The 24,114-nt window shown below is 43.4% G+C and overlaps 1 protein-coding gene across 1 annotated transcript in view; it reads left to right on the top strand.

Annotated features, from left to right (window-relative positions):
* ADCY8 (adenylate cyclase 8) overlaps positions 1–24,114 on the top strand; it is a 223,843-nt gene that overhangs the window by 196 nt on the left and 199,533 nt on the right. The window contains exon 2 of the mRNA XM_007447988.1: positions 8–877. Within this exon, the coding sequence (XP_007448050.1) occupies positions 8–877 (870 nt within the window). The remainder of the gene's footprint in view (positions 1–7; positions 878–24,114) is intronic.

Here is a 24,114-nt window from a genome sequence, read left to right as displayed (position 1 = left end):
CTGGAGGGCCTCCCGGCCGCCGCGGCTGCTGTGGCAAACGGCGGTGCGGCACATCACCGAGCAGCGCTTCGTACACGGGCATCGGGGCAGCGGCGGCGGGAGCGGAAGCTCCAGCAAAGCCTCGGACCCTGTAGGCGGCGGCCCCAACCACCACGCGTCGCAGCTGGCCGGCGACTCGGCGCTGCCCCTCTACGCGCTGGGCCCCGGGGAGAGAGCTCACAGCCCCGGCTGCACCAAAGTCTTCCCGGAACGCAGCGGCAGCGGCGGCGGCGGCGGCAGCGGGGGCGCGGGCGACCTGGGCTTCCTGCACCTCGACTGCGCCCCGAGCAACTCGGATTTCTTCCTCAAGGGGGGCTATAGCTACCGAGGGGTCATTTTCCCCACCCTGCGCAACTCCTTCAAGTCCCGGGATCTGGAGCGCCTCTACCAGCGCTATTTCCTGGGCCAGAGGCGCAAATCGGAGGTGGTGATGAACGTGCTGGACGTGCTGACCAAACTCACCCTCTTGGTTCTCCACTTGAGCCTGGCCTCGGCCCCCATGGACCCGCTCAAGGGCATCCTGCTGGGCTTCTTCACGGGCATAGAGGTGGTGATCTGCGCCTTGGTGGTGGTCAGGAAGGACACCACCTCGCACACCTACCTGCAGTACAGCGGCGTGGTCACCTGGGTGGCCATGACCACCCAGATCTTAGCAGCAGGTCTGGGCTATGGGCTCCTGGGAGACGGCATTGGCTACGTGCTCTTCACAATCTTCGCCACCTACAGCATGCTGCCGCTGCCGCTCACCTGGGCCATCCTGGCTGGCCTGGGCACGTCGTTCCTGCAGGTGGTCCTCCAAGGGGTCATCCCCAGGCTGGCGGTCATTTCTATCAACCAGGTAACTCCTGCCTGCCTTGCTCGTCCCCTGACTCCCCGGGGTTCTTTAGAAAGCGCTTTTCTAAGAGGCAGGTTTGCCTCTCTCCCTTTGAGTCCCCTCCCCCAGCGCGGCACAGTGCCTTGCACCTAGGAGGTCCTGGGTGTTTGTGGGATGCCATTGCTCTAGAGGAACTGGAACTAAATGATCTCTAAAGTTTCTGTCACCTCTACCCTTCTACTCTGATTCTGTGAGTAATTCTCTGCCATCAGCTAAGAAGTAGTCTTCTTTCTGCCCTTCATACATCCCCCAGAAGCTGCTGTAAGCCTCTGGAGCAAAAGACAGAAAGGGAGGGGAGCACCCCGATTTAGATGGCGACCCACTCCTTAGCAGCTTTACTCGTGAGAGTTACAGCAGGGTGTCCTAAGGGACTCTGGGATTCTGAGTTAGGTTTCTCTGTGTCTTTGCGCCACAAATCCTCAGTTCTCAAAGGAATCAACATTTGTCAAACGCATACTAATGGCTGGTGCTGGGTACCCTACTTAAGCTATCTCACTAAGTCCTTCAGACAAGCCTGTGACACTCGTTTTTTTTCCTTTATTGCCTTGGGGATCTAAGGTGCTATCTCCTCCTGCTACAGGATCCAACCCCAATGCTTTGAATAAATCAACCTCAGGACTTTTGGGGCTGGTGGAGAGGGGGAGCAAGCACGTCATTGACAAAGAATGCAAGTTTTGCTTGATTGAAAGGGGGCGTTTGGATGTAGATGGTTTGAAATATTTAGGTGGAACCTGACTCTTTAGGTGGCTTTCTCCTTTCTCCCCCTTTCTTCCTACCTTTCCCCATTAAAAATGGATGTGTTTCTGTGAACGAAGTTCTCATTGTCTGTGAATGAGGAGTTAGATGATGACTCTATTGTTTAAATTCATTGAAATCAATTGATAATTAATGATCTGGCACTTTCTTGGCCAAATGTCTGGTAGGTAACAAGAGAGTGAATTGGGGGTAACAAGAGAGTTTTATGGGAACTTCTCCATAAAAATGAGGGAAATGTATCAGCTGGAGTGTTTTCAAGTAAAAAGCTGATGAGAGGTGCTTGGACATCAGAGGCTCCTCTTGCAGTCTGGTTTGAATAGATGGTTCTTAGGATAAACAGGTACAACACCTATGAAAACTGCTCATGACTTTTGGGCGCTGGTACCGTCAGAGTGCTTTACCCATCATTGACCTGTTGGACTCCTAGTTGATTTGGGATTCTCTCTCTTCTCGGATGGCCCTATATCCATTTGCTTAGGTTACTTATCTGGTTGGCTGCTTTTACGGTGCTTTTTGAAGTCTCCCTGGGTAGAGCAAAGAGCATATAAAGTACATGGCTATGGTCATCAGTCATGAAATGGGGGGATGAGAGCCTCTGTAAGTAAGGTCTGAACCGTTGAATTTTGCTTATTAAAAACAATAATGAGGGATTTCCCTGGTGGTGTAGTGGTTAAGAATCTGCCTGCCAACGCACGGGACACGAGTTCGATCCCTGGTCCGGGAAGATCCCACATGCCGCCACGGAGCACATAAGCCCGTGTGCCACAACTACTGAGTCTGCGCTCTAGAGCCCGCGAGCCACAACTTTTGAAGCCCACACGCCTAGAGCCCGTGCTCCGCAACAAGAGAAGCCACCGCAATGAGAAGCCCGGGCATGGCAACAAACAGTAGCCCCCCGCTCGCCGCAACTAGAGAAAGCCCGCGCGCACAACGAAGACCCAATGCAGCCAAAAATAAATAAATAAATTTATAAAAGAAAAAAAGGATTACAAAAAAACATAATGTTTTCTCAGAATCATCATGAACCTTTAATACCCACATATGATAAAGTCTCAATTTGGGATTATATACAATTATATTTCAGCTGTGTTTCTGAATCTTGTTTACACGTGGATTTGCACCCGAGTGTCCTCTGAATCTCTCCCTTTCTCCCAATTTCTCTCCTTCTGTTTTGCATTTTCTTTATTATGTACCTAGAGGCCAGCTGACGTCTCCTTGCTCCTTTTCCCTTTTTTCCCTTTCTCATCTTTTCTGTCTCCTTCTCCTCCGTCCTTCCCCTTCTCTTCTCTCACTATGAGTCGTTTTCATAATATATCAGAGCTATCTGACCATTTGCAGAAAATTCCATTTGTCATAACCCACTGCTTCTCATGCAGTAGCCTTCCTTGGTACACATTACTAAAAGACTTTGTCAAGTAACTTTGGAATAGTATTTAGAATAACATCCTAAGTAGCAAATGATGAATATTTTCAAAGTCCTAAGTATAGAGACACTTTTCTTGCCAAATGAATCCAGAAAGTAAATTTTGGCTCCGTATTTGTTTTATGCTCCACTCAAATACTACCAGATGGGAGGAAATTAAAAATAACCCTCAAATGTCTTCCTACGCCCACCCCATCATAAACAATCCTTTAGCGTGAAAACCAACGTCCTGGTGTATGTATACCAAGCTCATTCAACTTTGTTTGGATAGCAAATGTAGATGAACAATCTTTTCATAAGGTGTCACCTTTTGCCGGACTCCGAAGGAACAAGCAGAGCGCTCTCCGATTTTAGGTGCTGAAAGAACCTTTGTGGCTTTGGCCACAAAAGGTTTTCCTTTGGCGCCCTCTAGAGGTTCAAGTGTCTTTCCTAGACCTTTTAGGTGGATAAAGTAGAGAATTAATCGCTTTAAAAAAAAAAAAAAGAATCTGTGATTTTTTTTTTTTTTTATCAGTATTGTTCGGTTTTCCCTGTTTGGTGATATACAAGACATACTTAACACCTGCTAACGACCTCGGTTAGAAACTGGAATAAAATCCTAACTCCTCACCATGGGCTACTGGATCCTCTCTAAGTTGGTGCTATTTCTCTCGCTAATTATATTTCTGTCTCAGCCTCCAAATATACTCTCTATTTTCCTGTCTTTCAAATGTCCCAAGCTCTTTCCCACTTCTTAGGCTTTGTGACTGCTGCCTAGAACAATTTTTGCCAGGTCTTCACATGACTGACGCATTCTCAACATTCCAGACGCAGTTCAAATGCCACTCCCTAGTACGTGACACGTCTTATTTTCTCCAGAACACATATACCATCTGAAATTATCTGACTGGTTTATATTTATTGTGTTTCTTCCCCCAGCCCCACACCCTCACGAGAATGTAAACATCGTGTAAGAGCAAAGACGTTGTCTATCGTGTTTATCCTTTTATCCTCAGCACCTAGAAAAATGCCAGGCACGTGGCAGGCACTTAATCACTGAATGAACAAGAGTACTCTTTGCATAAACAATATTAGAAAATAGCCACGTCCCCTGACGTTGTGTCGGTGAAAGCTTTCTACACTCATACACACACACGTAAATGTGTGTAAAGCAGTCTTTTACACGTAAACACCTTTGGAGAAATCAAAGCGCAATAATAATTCTTTACATCTGTACAATATTTTACATGTAACCAAGAGGCTTTTACATACATGATCACATCTAGTGATAACAAACTGATGGTATCATCCTTCACTTTTATTTCAGAGAAGAAATGACAGATTCTTAGAAACTTTAAAGGCACATCCCAAAGATGATGAGCCTGACAGGTGGTGAGGTCAGGATTCAAATCCTAGCTCAGTGCCAGTCATTCTTCAGAAACCTTTCAGAGGGTATCCTTCTAAAAAGATAAGCATTTGAAATGACTCAAGAGCGAGAGGTGCCTGTTTCACTGCTCAAGAGAGTAATACCCTATATAGCCCACGAATTAACATTTAATGAAAAAGCCAAAGGGCAATCCTAAGGGGAAAGTGATTGAATAGCTGGGAACAGGCTCTGTGTAGCTAGCTCATCGTCTTGCTCAGTGGGATATAAATTTGTCAACTGAAAGCCATAAACACTGGCGTATCTTCTTTCTCTACATTAATCTTGATTCCCATTAAGAAGACGGCTCATGTTTAACTTAACATTTTCAAGAAGCAGGGAGCTAGAATGAGGATACAGTAAACACACCTTGGCAGCTGTTTCACTTCACTGAAAATGCCATTTTCAAAAGGAACAAATGAGCTGATAATTGCTTTCTCTAACCTAAGCTTGAGAATCGGCTTTTTCTCTTTCCCTCTGGAAGAAAATTATATCTGTGGCTTGACAGGGTAACAACCAAGCTGCAGGTCTCTGCAGATGCCCTATATGAAGAGAGAACGCCCTGTATTCATTTATCTATCGCGTACTTTCCACCGTGGATACGAGGTAGAACCTTAAAAGGGCCAACCAGGAGGTCCCTTGCTATCAGCAAAGAAATGGTTTCTGTTTTCTCCATTCAGTGAACAGTTAGACGAAAGTCATGAACTTCCCACCCAAAGAGGTTCTTGTCCAGGGCAGATGTGATCCCCGTGTATTTTCTAGGTCTGAGTGGCACTGGAAATACTGAGGAACCCTAAGAAGGTTCAAAGCCCAATTCAAAGGATTCCTTTTCCTTTCCCCCTGAGAAAGTTCAGCTACAGGTATAGCACTAGGGCTGTAGGTATTCCTTCCTTGGGGAGCCTCACCCATTTCAAGTTAAATCAGCTTCATTATGTGATTCAAGCCAGATAGTAGTGCCTTTGGCCAGATTCTCTCTATGACACAGAATTTTCCACTTCTTAAACAAATTGTTTCTCTTGCCAGTTCAATTTACCCATCTAAAAATTCATTACAAAATGACATTATGTGTCTAAATAAAATATTAATGATAAGGTTGTATTTGGTAGGGTCTCTCACCAGGGAGATACATTCTAAGCTCTGTTGCTGTAGTTAGCATTTGATTCTATTTTAACTGCTGGTGACAATAATATGAGCTACCTAACTTTTGAAATTCATCTCATTCTCATTCTTCAGCTCATTAGTGATAAGATGATGAAGATCATTTAGTTATTGGAAAAGTGAGAGGCAGCAATATTTAACTACAAAGATTGCTGCATTATGCTTCCCTCTTGGGGATTCTAAAATGTCACAGCTAGTGGCTAATTAGCCCTCTGTACCTCTTGGTGAGGCATATAAGCAGAAGTGTCAGAATGGAGGTGATTTCTCCAAGATAGCTCTATGAGCAAAGGCAGCCAGGTATGCAAATCCAGGTGAGTTCGTGCTCAAGGTCATGCTGTCAGATATGAATTTCTCAAGCAGCAGCCTTTTCTTCCTTGTCTTACACGCATCCAAACGAAACAGAAAAGACTAGAGCCAGAAGAATGCTAATTAAATCATGATCATTAAACTTGATTAATAACGAGGGATTTTTAGCTTGCCATTCGGCCTTTAAAAAGTCCTTTTGGGGAAAATGCATCGTTTATACCAGGTAAGATGGTGGTATATGGTATGAGCAGGTGGGGGTCAGGAGAGAAGTAGGCTTTGCATGTGCTTTAGCATGCATTTCTGATCATTGAAATGAAGGGTTGACTTCACAGTGAAGTCAAAGTGAGTATAATGGAATTACCAACATCTCTCTCCCCATGTGTAAAATTTAAACATCTGCGTGTATTGTATGTCCTTTGTCTATGTCTGCTAACCCGAATCAAATAAAAGGAATCTTATGACTATTTAATGTACAGCAAATGACATGCAATTTAAATCATCTCAATTTGGTATTTGATATCAAGGTAGATACTTCAGGAAACACAAATGTCCATTAAATGAGTGTAACTGGGGTCCTATTTAGCGCACCTCACTAGTTATGATGTGCATTTTTTAAAACGACAAATACCTCCATTTTTGTACATTTTCCTTTGGAAAATTCATATAGGCTTAAAAAAATAATAATTGCAACATCCCAGCCTGTCAGAGAATGACTTTCAAAAGCAGATTTGTGTGTCAACATTCCCAAGGGGTTCCTCTGAATGCCCAGAAATGGAAATATTATTCTCTCTTACTTGTGAAAAATACCGAGAGACTCTGTCCTTTTTGGTTCTCTTTTCCTTCCTTCCTTTCCTTTCTTTTTGTTTTTTTGTGATGGAGAGTAGGCTTTGCAAAGGATATTTTTAATGACATCTGAAATGACAAACTAAATCCCTTCAGCCCTGATCTGTAGACACCTTTGCCCTGGAGTTGCCAATAGGCTTGGCGTCTGTGTATTCAGAGGGAGTTGTAAAATGACGTGTGGTGTGGCCTTTGCAAGATTGCATGATGAATTTGTTTTTCTTCCTACCCGGTAATGTCACCTGACTGGTTTCAGTGGGTCGGAGCATAATTAGGTTGGAACTGGGAAGGCTGGGAGGACTTTATTTCTGGAGCAGCTGTGTTGCTGTGTCATGCTAAGTAGGACAAATGCATTAGTCACATTTACACCTTGATGATTGATGGCATTTTAAGAGCTCATCAAAAATAAGTGAAATCAAGCATTAAAAGGAAAGATTAAAAAAAAAAATGTTGATCCCAAATTCAGTGCTACTGGCAACGTATAATCAAAGGACACTACTACAGTCACGCTGCTGTGACACTTCACTGTTATCTAAATATCTCTTAGGATGCTAATTTATTCATTTCGCAAGTGTGTCTATTTCAGTTGATGCTACATGTGTTTGTTTTCAGAACATAGGAGACACTTGCAATATTCATCTCAAACCTTTCCTCTCACCAAAGAATGGGCACAATATTGATGCTCTGAGAGACCAGGAGGTCTAGAATATGCAGTTGGATGGCGTATCAGTTCCCTAGGCATATTGCTTTGTAGCGTGTTCTTTGCTTTCTCTGGAATGCAAGGTACCAAAAGCAGAATGTAGGCAAATTTCTGGAATATTTAGGTTGACCCTCAGTTAGCAAGAGAATCAGTTCTGTAATTAATTGTTCCCGCAGCATTTTCTTGGGGCTGGAGTAGAAGAACGTTAGTCTACCCAGCCAGATGATCTTCCCTGTGCTTTCCCAGGAAACATAATTGGATTTATACACGCAAATTAGATCATGTGAGTTTGTTTACGAAGGACTATTTTAAGAAGTCAGGTCACTTAAGCAGCTACTTCAGAAACCAGCTTTTCTCACTCCAAGATTTTTCACAGTCAGCTCTGCAGGGTACAGAAGAATGCAGGGTAGATTAATTAACCGTTGAGGTCCCAGACATTCCAAGGGAGGCCTGGCCATCTCCCAAGGGGAATAAAAGCCATTCTACCAGTGAATGCAACTGTGTGGCCACCTTCTCAACCAATGAACTGGGATTATAACGCAATGTGTTGTCACATAAACCGCATTTCCTTGTTTCTTTGATATCTCTGCACTGGAGTCTGACTGGGCATGTTTGTGATTTAGTATTTGAATTTCATTCTCAGCTAGATCACGTCTTTTAATATGTGTAATACCTTTTGCACATGCATTAGTCACTGGGGTTTTCTTTCCCTTCCACCCCGCTTCCTGACTTATATGCCTAACTCGGGTGTTATGAATTGCAAAATATCTTTGAAACACAAAATTCTCCTAAATCAGAAAATGATAAAAATGGACATGGTGAAGACGTGAGCTAAGTATGAAATTAAATCGTATTAATGTTTGGAGTTTTTTTAATGAGTAAATTTTTAAAACTGTCATCTTTATATAAAGAGCATACCAGTATAAGCTGTTCACATGAAACAAGAATTATTTTGTTGAGCTGTCTTATAGACTACATCCTTGTCCTGTGTCAGCTGGTTTTCCAGTTGACTGGAGTAAACCATTTCAGAATCTTTTCTCCTTTTTTCTGTGTGATTATGTGCTGAATACACATGATTGCTTATAAAATAGAGACGACTAAGGATTAGGGAATGCGTAGTCAAAATATATGTATTCCTTTAACTCAGAACATGGGAATAAGAAATGCAGCAAAACAGAACAGGACCTACAAAAGAAAAAGAAAAACCCTGCAAGGCCTAAGGATAGAAGAGATATGGTTGGTGTCCTCAAATATTTGGGATACTGCCATGGCAAAGAGAAACTGTTTAAGACAGAATAATGATCAATGGGTGGTCGTTATACCATGAGAGATTTGGTTCACCTAAAGCTAAGGCTTTGTAACAGATAGACCTGCCCAGGTTGCTGCTTTTTGAAGTGATGAGCTCCCTGGCATGGGGATTTTTCAAGGGAAAGCTGTACAGAAATCTATCAGGGATGACCTAAAGGAGAATTCCATACAGGGAGGTCTTTTCCTCAAGGTCCTATGGAAACCGCCGGTTGCATCTCTAAGCCATCACAGCCACTTTGCAGGCAGGAAAAAAAAAAAAAAGAGGACAAGGAGCAAAGGGCAAGAAGCCAAGATGCCTAAAAGGCATTTGCCCACTGAGTCGGCTGCCCTTTCAGGAGCTCCCCTGGGACCCCTGCCCAGTGATGTCTGCTTCTATTTTGGGGAGCAGAATTCAGATCCAAGGTCCCTCCATCAGCAAGAAAGGATGGCAAAAGTAGATTTGATTTTACTGCTTCTCAAAAAATCAGGATTGCATTAGGAAGAAGGGGAGAATGAGGATTGAGTAGGAAAATTATTCAACAAATACTTGTTGACTGACTGTTGGGTTCTGGATTCTGAGGTATGGCTGTGTTCTCCACAGTCAGGGTTGTTGCTGTAATGAGGCTGGTACTTGAATGGATTTGGGGAGGGAGTTTGTGACTCTGATGCAGAGGTAGGAAGGTTTGTAGCAGATTCCCAGAACATGTCTGAAACACAGCATTCGGTGAATATTTTACACAAATGCAGGTCTTGGGCTCTTTTAACTACAGACCTCTAAAGCACGAAAAATCGAAGCTGCAGCGGATTTCTTTTAAGAGTTGCGTGAAAGGAAAGGTCAGACTTTAGAACAAATTGTAAATGGGTGTGGATCTTCCTAGTGAAGAATGTAAAGGGACCCTGGGGAAGAGTCAGGAGGTCAGTTATGTAAGCATCACCTTATCACAGACTGAAGGCATCCCGAGTCTGGTGACCAGAAGACATGGCCCAAGAGAGCATCTGCCTCATGTTGAGAAGGTCGGGCTTGTCTGCAGCTCCAGGATCTCCTAGTTGCTCTGTGTTCACAGTAACCCCAGCTAAAAACTGAGCAGCTGCCTTGGAGCCCCAGGCAGCCCGTTCCCACACAAGGTAGGCAGACCAAAGAGCTTAAGCAAGGCTCAATTCCCCCTCCTTGGTACATTGCTACACTCTGCATTTTCAACTGTCAGAGCAACGTCGTAACATGTCATGTGCCTACCAGGCTGTGAGCCCCTTGAGGTCAAGGATTGTGCCCTTCTCGTTGTTGTGTTCTTAGCGCCTAGCATAGTACCCGGCACATGGGCAGTTCTAAATATCGTACTCATAAATGAATGGAATGAATGAATATTACATGGCCCCCTCCTCCCCCTCCACCCCGCCAACACACACGGTCAAACAGTCAGTGAAAAGCCAGTGAGAGAAAAGAAACCAGTTTCTCTGGTCAATACAGGCAAAAGCACACCAAATGTCATCCCAGGAAGTGCTTTGGGCAGAAAGCCCCAAGCTGACTGTTTGCTAGACCTGTGTTAAGGAAGTTATAGTAGATAACATGAAGAAAAATTCAAATCATTATCCAGATCATTTCAGTCAAAAGAGATAGAAAAGGAAAAAGGAAGTTAAAAAGTCATGGACCTAAATTATCCATACTTATTTGTCCATTCCTGAAAATTTTAAGTGGTCCGGTCCATCCATGCAAAATAAAGTCCAAGTATTAATGAGGGTCTCGTTGGCTTCCTTCTTGGTTCTTTAGCGCCCTGGCTCTGAATCTCAGCACCGGCACCTCACTCAGGCTGTCTTTGCTTTGTGGTATACTACCCCAAATCATTTTTTTGGCCTGACCTCTCAGTGGTACCCGCTTCTGGTCACCTGTGGATGTTCACCCTCTGGCTTCATACAAGGGCAGTTGTGGGCAAGAGGTGCTCCCACCTTCCTACCTGCCTCCGGCACTCCTTGCCAGCCAGGCTGATCTGCCTCACTCCTAAGAAGAGAACCAGTTGCCCTTTCTGAGCGTAGTAACTGGACAATTGCTTAGTCTGCCATTTCCCACAGCTTAGAACCTACCACCTAAAGACCAGTTTGTACCCTGACTGGACCAGTTTATCTGTAGACTGCCTAAAGGCAAAAATAAAGCCTGATTTTCCATTTTGGAACCCAGTGCAAGTAACTAAAACAGTCTTCATGACATCCAAAAAGGTTATGAGTAAGTCGCCTGTTTTCAGTTCTGTGACTATCCCCCTTAGTCCACTTTCCTGCTGCTGATTAGTTCAAGAAACAAAATCAAAATCAATCAGGGCCTGCTTATTTTCTTCTAAGTTCAGCATCAAACGTCCCCCATTACTTAAGTGAGTCTTCCTAGCCTACTGGTGATTGTCAGCTCATTTGCGGGTGGGATCATGGGACCAGACAGTCAGTGCCCAATGAACAGAGGGCCCCCTTCCCTATTTATGAGAGAGCTATAGCCTTTGTCTCTTACCAAGTGAATAATGACATCATGTGCAGCTCTTGGGGCCCTGCCCAAGCCATTTCAGCCAGAGAGGAACTGTGAACTGTGCCAATGGACAGTGGGAGATATTTTTGAAACTATGTAAGTACATTTCCTTAAAAACATAGAAACTACAAATTGTCATCATGTTTTTGCCATGAATTTTTCCCAGTGACATTGGCCAAATGGCTTTGGCTTCTTCGGGCACAAGCATCTTGATACCTAAAAGGGTTTTGTGAGTAGGGGGAAAATGGAGAATTATGAAGTTCTTCCTAGTACCCAGACCTAGTTAGATATTCCTTCTTTGACCGCATTACCCCTACCTGCCTATCCATCCTGCCACAGACTGTACTGCTGTTTGTCTCCACGTCTCTCTCTCACCAGCCGGGCTGTGAGTTTCACAAAGGCAGGGGTTGTACTTGAGTCACGGGTGTGTCTCTACAACTGAGTCTAGTGCTGGTTACATACACTCTTCCTTCTCAAGTGCTTTCAGGGCTTGCCCTTCAACTCACCTCTTAAATGTTCAGGCTTCTTAAATTCCCATCCCGTACGTCTCCCCATCACCCTGGGCAATCACGTCCTCCTTTAGTTGACGACCATGCACCCATGTCCTACATCTGTATCTCCAACCCTGTTCTGTCTGCTATGCTGAAGACCAGGGTATTTCGTGACCTGCTGGACACCTCCAGGCAGCTCAGTCTCAACAAGTCAAAAATCAACTCCCAGTCTCCCAGCATCTCTGTGAAATCCTGATGGTTTCATCTCCCATCGCTAGGATCTGTGCAAATCTCTCCATCCTACTCATTTCATTCTAGTGCAGCACGCCCTCCCCAACGATTTCTCAATTTTTTCATCCCTCGCGCTACTCCAAGCCGTCCCCACCCCGCAAGGGTGAGCTTCTCTCAAATGCTAGTATTCTCACCACCTCACACCACTGGGTGAGTTCCACAGTGGAATCCCATCACCAGTTTTCCTGGGTACCTCATGCTGGCTTATGCCTGAATGTTTTTCTGGAACAATTCTTCAGGCTCCTTCCTTCCTTGTCTACCAGCTCAGGTGTCACCAGCTCCAGGAAACCTCCCCTGTGTCCCTTCATCAAGACACATGCCAGCTTAGGAACAAATGACCTGTGTGTAATTGTCTGTTTGTTTGAGAATCTGAACTCAGATTAGGTGTTTAATGGAGGAGGGGCAGGCAGATGTTACCAAATTTGACAAAAAGACAAGCAGTTCCTCGAGCAAGATGTTTTCAGTGGGAGAGTGTCGGTGTTGAGTATTGCCCTGCCCCAGACCTACACATCTCACGGGAGGAGCATCAGTGTGTGGAGATCACAGTGCAGGATGTGGATTCAGACCATCTGGGCTAGATCTGCCATTTATTAATTTCAGGACACCCTCAAGGGCCTTAATCTTTCTGTACCTCACTTTCTTTAGCTGTAAAATGGGAAGAATAATAGCAAGCCGGAAGATCATTGAAGAGATGAAATAATACACACAATAGTATTTAGAGTATTTAATTCTGGGCCTGGTACTAAGAATCACACAATACCTTTTATGTTTTATTATAACTTAATTTTCAAAACAGTCACCCTTTTTCCTGGAGTCCTCTGCCCTGAGTTGTCCTTTCCTGGGCTTCACTTGGCTAAACCCATGTGTTTTTGAGACCAATGCTCACAAACTTTAATGTGCTTTAGGATCACCTGGAGGTCTTGGTAAAATCTTTGGATTTAGGGGAACACAAGATTCTGCATTTTGAACAAGTGCCTGGGTGCTGGATGCTGCCAGCCTGCCAATGATAATTCAAGGAGAAAGGCTCTGGAATTCAGTACAGACCCCACCTTCTCTGCAGTGGGTTTTCTGACGCTTTACCAGGTGGGTTTAAGTCCCTTGGCTTGCCTCATGTCCTTTACATCTCTCTGTTATTCATTAACTTATTCTTTCATTCAGTCCTTCATGCATAAATATTTATGGAGTACCACTGCGTGCTGGGTGCAAACAGTAAGGATACTATGGTGAGGAAAAGAATCCGGAATCCTACTATTAAAGGGATTATAATCTAGAGTAAGAGACACCCATCGATCAAATAGTGACCTAAACACGTGAAAAATTTCAAAATGAGTTAAGTGCTTTTAAGTCAGGTGACCTGGTTTAGTGCCAGGCAGTGACCAGGTTGAGGCTAGTAAGGCACCCAGGGTGCCAAGCGTAAGAGGCACTCAGTCTCAGGTGCCGACTCTGCACTTGTACAACCCTGACAGGAAGTGCTTCCTTAAACTGTACACCCTAGGAACCCAGCTGGCCTTACCCTTGTCCTGGTCTTGGTTTCTATTTAAAAGAAAAAAACCTGACTTGAACTGAGAGGAGGAAAGTATTCTTAATTAAGACCTGGAGGAGGAATAGGGGTTGGTAGGTGAGACTGGAATTACAGTTTCCTTATTTGTTTCTATTAGTAAACCATATACACTTTGAGGACAGGCGCTGTCCTTTTGTCTGTCCCTGGAATGGACATTGGCACATCATGGGAAAAGCTTGTAGCAGAGGCTTCTTGAGTCAGTGCCTGGAGAATCATCTTAGCATCAGTATTTCTGCTTCCCTTTTTATAGCTGAGGATGCTAAGCTCAGAGTATTACATCATTTCCCTTTGGTCAGTCAGCTAATAAAGGATTTTAACCACGTCTGTCTCATTTCAAAGCTGCCCCTCGATTTGATGGTTTTTTAAGGCCATTTTATCTCAGTGAACTCTGCTAGTTTCAGAGGCAATGAGTTAAAAGTAATAAAGGGAAAGAAAAATGAAATTTGTATTCCAAATCGTAGCAATGCGTATAACGATGTTATCGTTCTATGGAGCCAGGGGGCTGGTACATTGTATTGAAAGTAGCACCTAAGAGTCATCAAAAGATTGACCTCGGACTTTACATCCAAGACAGAGCAACTTTGTACAGACCACTCCACCTGTCTTGGCCTTGAAATGAATTCCTCACAGCTCTAAAATTCTACCACTAGGAAATGACTTTTGAGATGGCTCCCCACTCTACGGTTTGTATTCCTATGAGTTACAGTGAATGTGTATGTGAAGATTTGTATGCTTTCCTGGTTTATTTCGCTCCCAAGATCAGATAATGGCAAGCCATATAGAAAACATAGCTGGCTGAGGTCTGTAACCTCTGAGAAGGAAGAGAAAATATGAGTAAGGATATAGCAAATGCTGAGAGAATTACTTATTAGATGGTATTTAATATTTAATTTCTCCCAGTGGTTTAGTTACACTGACACCGTGAGTTGTAAAGTCATTCAATTTGTTTCCAAGGGAATCGTAACTGAGATATTTAATTGACAGACAATTGTTTCCTTTGAATATTTAATTAGTGATTTTGTGGAGCTTGTCAGAATTGCCTATCTAGCTTTTACAAAATGCGCATGTCAGCTGTGATCAACAAGCCATTTTATGTCAGTGTTACCCAGGAGTGATGGAGCTGGGCATCTGTGCAGCCTGAATACCTACAACTTGGAGTCTGGCTTCTGTGGTTTCCTATTCTTTGTCTGCAGACCCCAGGAAACAGACCCCAGGACCTCGAGGAACTAACTTCATCCTGCTGTATGTTAGTCACATCATCTGTAACAAGATGAGGATGTAAGAAACCTGCTGTCAAAACTTCACAGTTTATAGATATGAAAGGACTTGAGGAATATGAACGAGTGTTGAGCTGATTAACAGGAGTAACCAAGCACTGGATAGCAGCAGCAGCAGTAGTGGTAATAGTAGTAGTATTTCTGTAACACAGATGGGCCTGATGTGGTTGGTTACACATTGCCAGGCTCCCTAGCTCTGAGATGGGGCTGGAACTGGCCAAACACAGGATAGCAGTCCACAGGCTGAGTGCCTGATTGCTTATATGTGGAATCTTTAAAAAAAAATGATACAGGGGCTTCCCTGGAGGTCCAGTGGTTAAGATTCCACGCTTCCACTGCAGGGGACATGGGTTCAATCCCTGGTTAGGGAACTAAGATCCCACATGTCTCTGAGGTGCAGCCAAAAAGAAAGAAAAAAAAGCAAAATAAAATGATACAAAGGAACATGATGTGCCAATGTCCATTCCAGGGACAGACAAAAGGACAGTGCCTGTCCTCAAAGTGTATATGGTTTACTAATAGAAACAAATAAGGAAACTGTAATTCCAGTCTCACCTACCAACCCCTATTCCTCCTCCAGGTCTTAATTAAGAATACTTTCCTCCTCTCAGTTCAAGTCAGGTTTTTTTCTTTTAAATAGAAAACAAATTTATGGTTACCAAAGGGGAAAGGTGGGGTGAGAGGAATAAATTGGGGGTTTGGGATTGACACATACACACTACTATATTTAATCAACGAGGACCTACTGTATAGCACAGGGAACTCTGCTCGATATTCTGTAATAACCTATATGGGAAAAGAATCTGAAAAAGAATAGATATGTGTATATGTATAACTGAATCACTTTGCTGTACACCTGAAACTAACACAACACTGTAAATCAACTATAGTCCAATATAAAACGAAAATTAAAACAAAAACAGTGGGTGAAATGGCAATTCTGCCCTGGCCATTTCCAGCAATAATAGTCATTTCCCACTAGAAGCAAAAACTGCACCTCAGGATGAGAGGATGTCCACTCAATTTCAAGCTACACATTACTTAAGTGTTTCTTTCATGTACAAAAATATCAGTCATCAGGAATCACCCCTTTGCCATGTACTTAGAACATTCTTGCAGGGAAGCAAAACCATTTTTTCACTTAAATGCTGTTATGTCTCCACACAGATTACCACACTGAAGTTTTTCCTCATGAAGAGTCCTTCCTAATTTTGTGGAAGGTGGAAACAAATTTTCACTTGATATCCTGCCCAAAATACCTTGGTTTGAGGTAATTTGGGTGTAAAAAAGGCTGAAAAGATCATTTTTAAATCTAGTTGATAAACTTAATTTTTTTTCAGTCCCATCTCAGGCACGTGCACCTAATTCAAACTGCGAACCTATCCCAATACTAAACAACCATTAAAGGGCAGCAAAATGAATCCATTGTCAATAAAATTAGCAGGGAAACTCATAGTGGGGTAAATATCAACTTCCCGCCAACAAAGAGGATAAACAGAAGAGGATTTAGAAGAGCAGCAATGTTTTTTTCAAACTAGACTAAGCACTCAAATATAAAACTAATGAAAATGACCCTGCAGGGTGGTAAGAGTGGAGGGAGAGCCACTCTACCTCTCTTTGTGCTGCATTACCATTCATCCTCTCTTACCGCTTTGCCGTTCTTCTGCCCAACCCACCGAGGCACCCCCAAGATTCCACTGAACACGGTTTGAGAACCACTTCTTTAAAAGACCCACCGCCCCGCTTCCAGACATCTGAGGAGGAATTTTATTGGGCTTGCTTTGCTACCACCTATTCCCTGTTGTCTTACTGGTTTACAATCTTCTAACCAGCAGTGTAGACACCTGATAGCACCTAGGCTCTGGGATCAGTCAGTGGAACAATTTCTAATTTCCAGGATGCCCCATGTACAACACATTCTTTGCACTGAAGTGCTTTCTTCAAATACTCCAAAATGCTATCCTTTCCCTATCATGTACAGTAAAATTCGTGTGACAACCTGATTCTCCAGTAAGTTATAAGGTCCCTAAGAGCAGAGACTATGTCATATATGTTGAATAAATGAACAAATAAACCATAAAAAAAAAATAAATACAAGACCCCCTTCCAAATCTTTGGGCTTTGAGACCTTAACTTAGATGTTCCAAAGGGAGAACCAGATGGAAGAGCTGAGCACACTCACATTTGGCAACGCCTCGCAGGTGTGTGTGCTGTGTGGTTCACATACATCCTGTCCACTCTGAATGGTGTATCTGTGCAGTAGAATTGCAACCCTCATTTCAAAATGAAGAAATTGAAGATCAGATATGAATTTGGCTACAGTCGTTCCGACTGGGTGTAGCCAAGTGAGGATTTAAACTCAAGTCTGTTTGGTACCAAACATACATGAGTTCCTGCTGCCTCCCCCCGCCCCCATGGCCCTGCACATGCCAGACTGACATTTAAGTAAATGTATATTCACATTTAATAATGCATGTTCCTTTCATTTATCAACTGTCTACAATATGCTGAACTTGAGGAAGGCAAAGTCAAATATTTCCTGCCCTCAAGGCGTTTATATTACCAGAGGCAAGAAAGAAAATTTATCCATCGATGCCTGGGCCGCCTCCTATCAAGGCTCTACGGAGAGCTGCAGTGGGTTTCATGCCGTGATGTTCTAAAGGTCTGAGACACAGTCTGCTCCTTTACCTGGCTTTCTGTGTGTGCCGCCCGCGCTCAAAGTAGAGTCAACATTTAGAGAAGAAACTGAGACTGAGAAAAGTCTAAAGTTCTGATGACTTCCTGGTTCCCCAGCCTTCTTCAAAACCGGATTAACGGATACACCAGAAGGAAATGGGGAAAGAATCATTACATAATTTATTAAAATATGCACACCAAGCCCTTATTTTAACCCACATACCTACTAGCAAAAATAAACCTCTTTCTTTCCTGCCTATGTTTTGAGAGTAATCTAGACCTAGTTGCCCACAGGATTCTGAGTTACCCTAAATTGCTTCATATGCGTTAAAACGTTTAGCCATTTGAGGACATGCCTGTTTACCTGGGGCAAGTTTCTGCGCACAGACTGTGCTTCAGACACTGCTGGGTGGCTGCCGACATGCACTGTTCTTTCTTTCTTGCATATAGAACCAGCCTTGGGGAGTTAATGTGACCAGACGTCGTGTGTGTGTGCGTGTGTGTGTGTGTGTGTGTGTATCTAAGGGGTGTGTGTGTGTGAGTTTATATATATATATATATTTCAGGTGTGTGTGAGTGTGTGTGTGTGCCTGTGTGCCTTCTTTGTAGCTTGGGGTAGCCAATAAGGTATAAGTGGTACTCGTCACTGGAAGGTTTTGGATAGCTTTGAAAAGATGCCTGATTCTTCTGGGAAGTCTGCTTTTTTTACACCCACCCAACTCTAGTCACCTTTCTGCCTGGTAAGCAGATGTAATGGCACCTCCACCAGCCACCTCAGGCCATGAAAAGACCTTGAGGATGGAAGCCACACAGTGGGATGGTGGATCACAAAGAAATAAGAATTCTAGTAAGGAAGGAAGGAAAGAAAATGATAATTACGTGAGGTGAGGTGATGGATATGTAAATTAGCTTGATGGTGGTAATCATTTCACAGTGCATATGTATATCAAAATATCAAGTTGTAAATCTTAAATATATGCAGTTTTTATTTGTCAATTATACCTCAGTAAAGCTGAAAAAAAACTTAAAAAAAGAAATAAGAATTTTAGGGCACTGATAATACTATTGAGGTCACCGTACCAGCCCTGGATGGCTCATCCCTAGAAATTTTTTTATAACACAAAATAGACTCCAAATTTGTTTAATCCATATTATTTTACTTCTTCATTACCAACATCCAAATGAAAGTTCTAATCAATACTGGCTGCAAAATATATTCATGGTGTATTGACCGATAAATAAACATTGACGACTACTTGAGATAACATTGCAACTCTTCTCTTGATGACCTGATCATCTAAGACAAACAGAGCCGTTTTCATTTTGTGGTTTTTTTTTTTTTTGCTCCATACTTGAGGTTTGGGGAACATAAAGAAAGATCCAGATCAGATGTTGTGTCATCTGATATATTATTTATAGCCCTAGAATAAATGCCAGGCAATAATTATGGCTGGAGAAGACTTGTAGGACTATTTCCCAAGGGAAGAAACTGATGCCTTCCTATTTATAACTCTTTGAAATTGCACTGGGCTTTGTGAGATTAAAAGGCATCCCTGGAGGTGTTTAGCAGAAGCCAGATGCCCATAGTCAGGGATTTGGGGCAAAAGGCAAAGGGTTGAACTAAATGATTTTTAAGATCCCTTCTAATTCGAAGCTTATGACTCTGTGACTCTTGGTGTTATAAATAATTGGTTACATGTAGAATAATTGGACTCTAAAAAGAAGTCCAAGAAGCCTCCTAAATCTCATAGAGGAAGGGGGGGACATTTACATCCTGCAGTTCCCCTAACTTTGTCCTCTTCCCGGATCTTGATCTCAGTGAATCCAGGGTTCTCTGGTCCATCCTTGCAGTTGCCCAAACCAGAAAGCCCAAGGCATGCCTGTCACTTCTCCATCTCTCAGTCCCCATGGCCAATCTATTGCAAGTTCCTGACAAGTTTCCCTCTTGAATATGCTCACATCCATCCGCTTTATCTCCGCCCCTTTCACTTCAGTGCAGGAGACCCCTGTTCCTCATTTGAATCATAGTCGCCGCCCTACACCCAATTTAGCTCCTTTCCGATCTACTGTCCACGGAGTCACCAGGGTGGAGTTTTTCTTATGGGGATGATTGCTGAGAATCCTTCAGTAAATGTCAGTAGCTTCCCATTGCTCTTAAGGCAAAGGCAGAACTCCCTCTTGAGACCCACGTTTTAGATCTGGCCTCTGTCTTCCTCAGATAATTCCATTCTTCATCTCATTCTCACTCCTGAAGTCATGATGACTTTGGTTCAGTTCCTTGAAAGACCCATGTCTCTTTTTGCCTCTGAGCTGTCTGAGTTTCTGTTCCTCCTTTTCCTGAGAAGCTCTTCCCTCATTCTCCGCACAAGGAGCCTTTATCAGGGAGGCTTCCTCTGCCCTTTCTTAGGTCACAACTTAATCACATTTTACATGCCCCCGTACTTTTCTTAGATAACACATACCACTGTGCCTGTGTGTGTGTGTGTGTGTGTGAGAGAGAGAGAGAGAGAGTATTTGTTCCATGTCTGTTTTTCCACCAGAGAGTAGGTATGATGTAATAGGGAATGGGTAAGATTTGCTTGCATACCTGAATACTCTCAGCCTCCCATGTTTGACAAATATTTGTATAAGAATGAATAAATGAATGGGAATACCCAGGGCTGATGTTCAAGGCCAGATGGTAGTTCTGGCTTCTCTAGAGGATGTATTACAATAGATTTTAAGGTCCAAGAAGGTGAACTAGTTGTGGGTTATAGACCAGGGTTCAGATTAGTGCTTCTAGTGGGCCTCTGATCTCTTTCTTTCTGGTTCAAGTCCTGGGTAAGCCTAAAAATTGCAGATAAAATATTTTCGGTACCAGGAGATGAATAGGAATCATACCAAGGGAAGAGGACCTAATGAATTTGCCAAATTGTAACTCCAGTGATCCTACACAAAATCATCATGCAAGGGTGATGCTTTTCTTTTAAAAGTCCGTGTTCTGGTTAAAAATACTCGTGGCCTCCACAGTCTTTAAATAGATAGTATCATTAAAGAGGCAAACACCAATTTTATTAAACATAATTATTCTTATTGCTTATTTCTTATGATGGATCTCAATAATGTTGAGTTATCAAATAAACATATAAGATCTGTTGACCTCATGAAGAGGAAGTTGACACAAATACTGGATTGGATGGCTAATTAGCTAGCTACCTAGATAAATAGGTAGGTAGATGAAAGGAAAACGTACATACTACTGGGGTTGATTTTTGAGTAATACAGGCGTTTATTTGTCCTCCCAATTTTGGGAATGAGTCTGGGAAGAGTAATGAACATTATGAGTAGGATATAGATTACTACACTTAATCTATACATTTTCCACTGAATATTTATACCAGTTCTGCTGGAATACCCCAATGACAGAGAACTCACTCCATCCCAAGAAGCTCTTTGCATTGTGTGACAACCTACTTGTAGAGAATACTGTTTGTTGTTGACATGGTATAGGCAGCTGCCATATTTTTTGTGTTGCAAAGAGCCAGGACCACCTAACATATCTCAGACCATTAGTTTCATTAATCCCAACATTACCTTTATCTCCATCACCACCATCATCGTTCCTTTGCTCCTCCCTTTTCATCATCTCCACAAGAGTCCCTGACATTTCTGTCGTATTTTGAGCCAGAAGAAATTGTCATTAATTCTGACTGGGGACACAGGAAAATTCCACCGTGGTGGCAGGTGAACTGGGAATTCAAGGGTAAGATTTAGAGATACCAACAAAATGGCATGGTTATAAGGTGAGACCTCCACTGCTGGAAGATGAGATGCCCATATCCACGTCCTCCGCTACATTCTAGTTTTCAGGAAATGTACACTCTGCATTTCCTCTCAAACAGAAGAAGGTGTTTTGGCAAAATGAGTGAGAAGAGATGCCCTGGAGCTAGAGTGCTTGGGTTTGAATCCTGACACCACCACTCATCAGCTTGTGACCTGGCAAGTTATTTAACCTCTTTAAGCCTCAGTTCCCTCATCTGTAAAATGGGGATAGTTATAGTATGTATCTTATAAGGGAGGTGTGCGCATTAACAGAGGTGATGTGCGTAAAGTCTTGGGACAGTGCTCAGGCCACATGTGTTACCTGTTACTACGCGGTTTGCAGTGAAAGCCTAGTGAGGGCAGAGACCTCGATTCTTAATTCACCATCATATCTCCAGCCTCTAGAACAGTGCCTAGCACATAACTGATGCTCTGTAAGTAATTATTGAATGAATGAACAGAGTAGCTGGGGAGAGTGACATGGCCAAAGTGAAACAGTTGGCAGAAGGCTCAGGCCAAAGCACTAGTAAATAGCCTGGTTAATGAAAATGTAAGCCTCTGATATTTTAAACTGTTATTTCCAAACCATTTGATGGAAGCCTGAAAGAATATATTTAATACAAACATCACTTCTCCAAGATGGTGTGTTTTACCAAAAGGAAAAAAAAGAACTGCCTCTCTTCCTTTGAGTGTTCTCTGTGACCTTTAAAAAATAATAATAGCTAAAGGATTCAGTACTGGAACTCTCTTGAGTCACTATTTTGATTAAATATTGAAGGAGAACATGTATTTCAAAGCCCACTTCTTTCCCATGAACCAGCTACTTCAAACGATCCACTCACTCAGAGCACTCATACCAAAAAAGCACTTGGCATTTGTAATACAATTTATATTTTCAAGTTTTCTGATATTTAATGTACCAGATGGTATAATGTCTTGGTTATAGAGTTACTAGCAAGTTACTAGCCCTGCTGCTTATCAGGCTTGGAAACTTGGGCTTGAAAGGTTTCTTAATATCCAGACACTGGGCAGGCTACCATCCTGGGCTGTTCATCTTCTAGTGGGATTTTTTCTCTCTGACTTGGCGTACTTCTCTGTCACCATTTCTAAAATTCTGATGGGCAGAGGAAGTTAACTGCTAATAGGCTGTGATTGCTTATTGGCTCCGATGCCTGCTCCCAGTGGAGAGTGAGGTCAGAATTGTTGGGGGTCAAAAGTGAGAGCAGTGCCCTCCGGCAGCTGCCTCCAGACGTTTCCAGGAGATGGTGTGTCTCTTCTGCCTCCTGGTTTCCCATCCCAGACCCTAAAGAGCAATTATGCAAGTCCCCAAGGCGGGGACTCCCCTGGTGGCGCAGTGGTTGGGAATCCTCCTGCCAATGCAGGGGACATGGGTTCAAGCCCTGGTCCGGGAGGATCCCACATGCCGCGGAGCAACTAAGCCCGTGCGCCACAACTACTGACCCTGCGCTCTAGACCTGCGAACCACAACTACTGAAGCTTGAGAGCCACAAATACTGAGCCCACCTGCCACAACTACTGAAGCCTGCGCACCCAGAGCCCATGCTTCACAACAAGAGAAGCCACTGCAACGAGAAGCCCGTGCACCGCAACGAAGAGTGGCCCCCTCTCTCTGCAACTAGAGAAAGCCCACACACAGCTATGAAGACCCAACACAGACAAAAATAAATAAATTAAATAAATTTATTAAAAAAAAAAAAAAAGCCAAGGCGATTGTCTACAGAAGGACTTGGAGTGGGAGCAAGGAATTCCAGTCTGAATTCTTCCAGCCATCTAGCTTGGATTTCTACTGCACTTTATAATCACGGGCATTCCAAGTGTGAGGGGATGCTCAGGACACCAAAGGTCCCATCTAATCAAAGGAGGAGTCCTTTCTCCAATGTCCTGGATGGGTTGGGAGAATGACTCAGAGCTGAAGAAACTTTAGGAGAGCTCAGGAGGCTATTTTGTATTCTGTAGGTTCCAGCAGATGGACCAGTGGCTTTTCAGAGGATAACTCCTGGACCGAATGTGTCATCAACGCAGCCCCTCCTCTGCTGCAAACCTAGCATGACTCCCCGTTTCATGCTGGTCAAGCCGGTGTCCCTCAGGTGGTCCACACCACCCACTCTTGACTGTCCACCTTCTGCCCTGGGTCCTACTACTCTCCCCCTTGCTCACTCTGCTTCAGCCTCAATCTCTCCTAGAAATTCTTTGAGTATACCCTCCTGGACTTACCACTGGCTCTTCCCTCTGCCTGGGATGTCCTTTGCCCAGAGATCCCCGTGATTCGCTCATCCTCCTCTTTCAAGTTTTGGCAGGAAAGCCACCTTCTTGGTGAGAGCATCTACCCTGATGCCCTCATTTAAATCCCCACCCTCACCCCACATTCCTCTCCTTTTTACGATGCTCTATTTTAAAAACACATTTTTTGTACCTTCTGCCTTTCCAGATAATTTACTTAATTGTATTATTTACCTCTGCCAGCAAGGCAGGTGTACAGATTTTTAAAAAATGATGTCCATCTTTCACTAATGTATCCCCAAAGTCTAAAACTGTGCCTGGCACATAGTAGGCCCTCAGGAAATATTTGTTGAACGATGAAGGAAGGGATGGATTTCCATTATTAACTGTGTCTTCTTTTTTTTTTTTTTTTTTTTGCTTGCCATATGTGGGCCTCTCACTGTTGTGGCCTCTCCCATTGTGGAGCACAGGCTCCGGACGAGCAGGCT

The sequence above is a fragment of the Lipotes vexillifer genome, unplaced genomic scaffold (genome assembly GCF_000442215.2).
Source record: "Lipotes vexillifer unplaced genomic scaffold, Lipotes_vexillifer_v1.1 scaffold796, whole genome shotgun sequence".
Taxonomy (NCBI): domain Eukaryota; kingdom Metazoa; phylum Chordata; class Mammalia; order Artiodactyla; family Lipotidae; genus Lipotes; species Lipotes vexillifer.
This window is presented reverse-complemented; position numbering and strand designations above follow the sequence as displayed.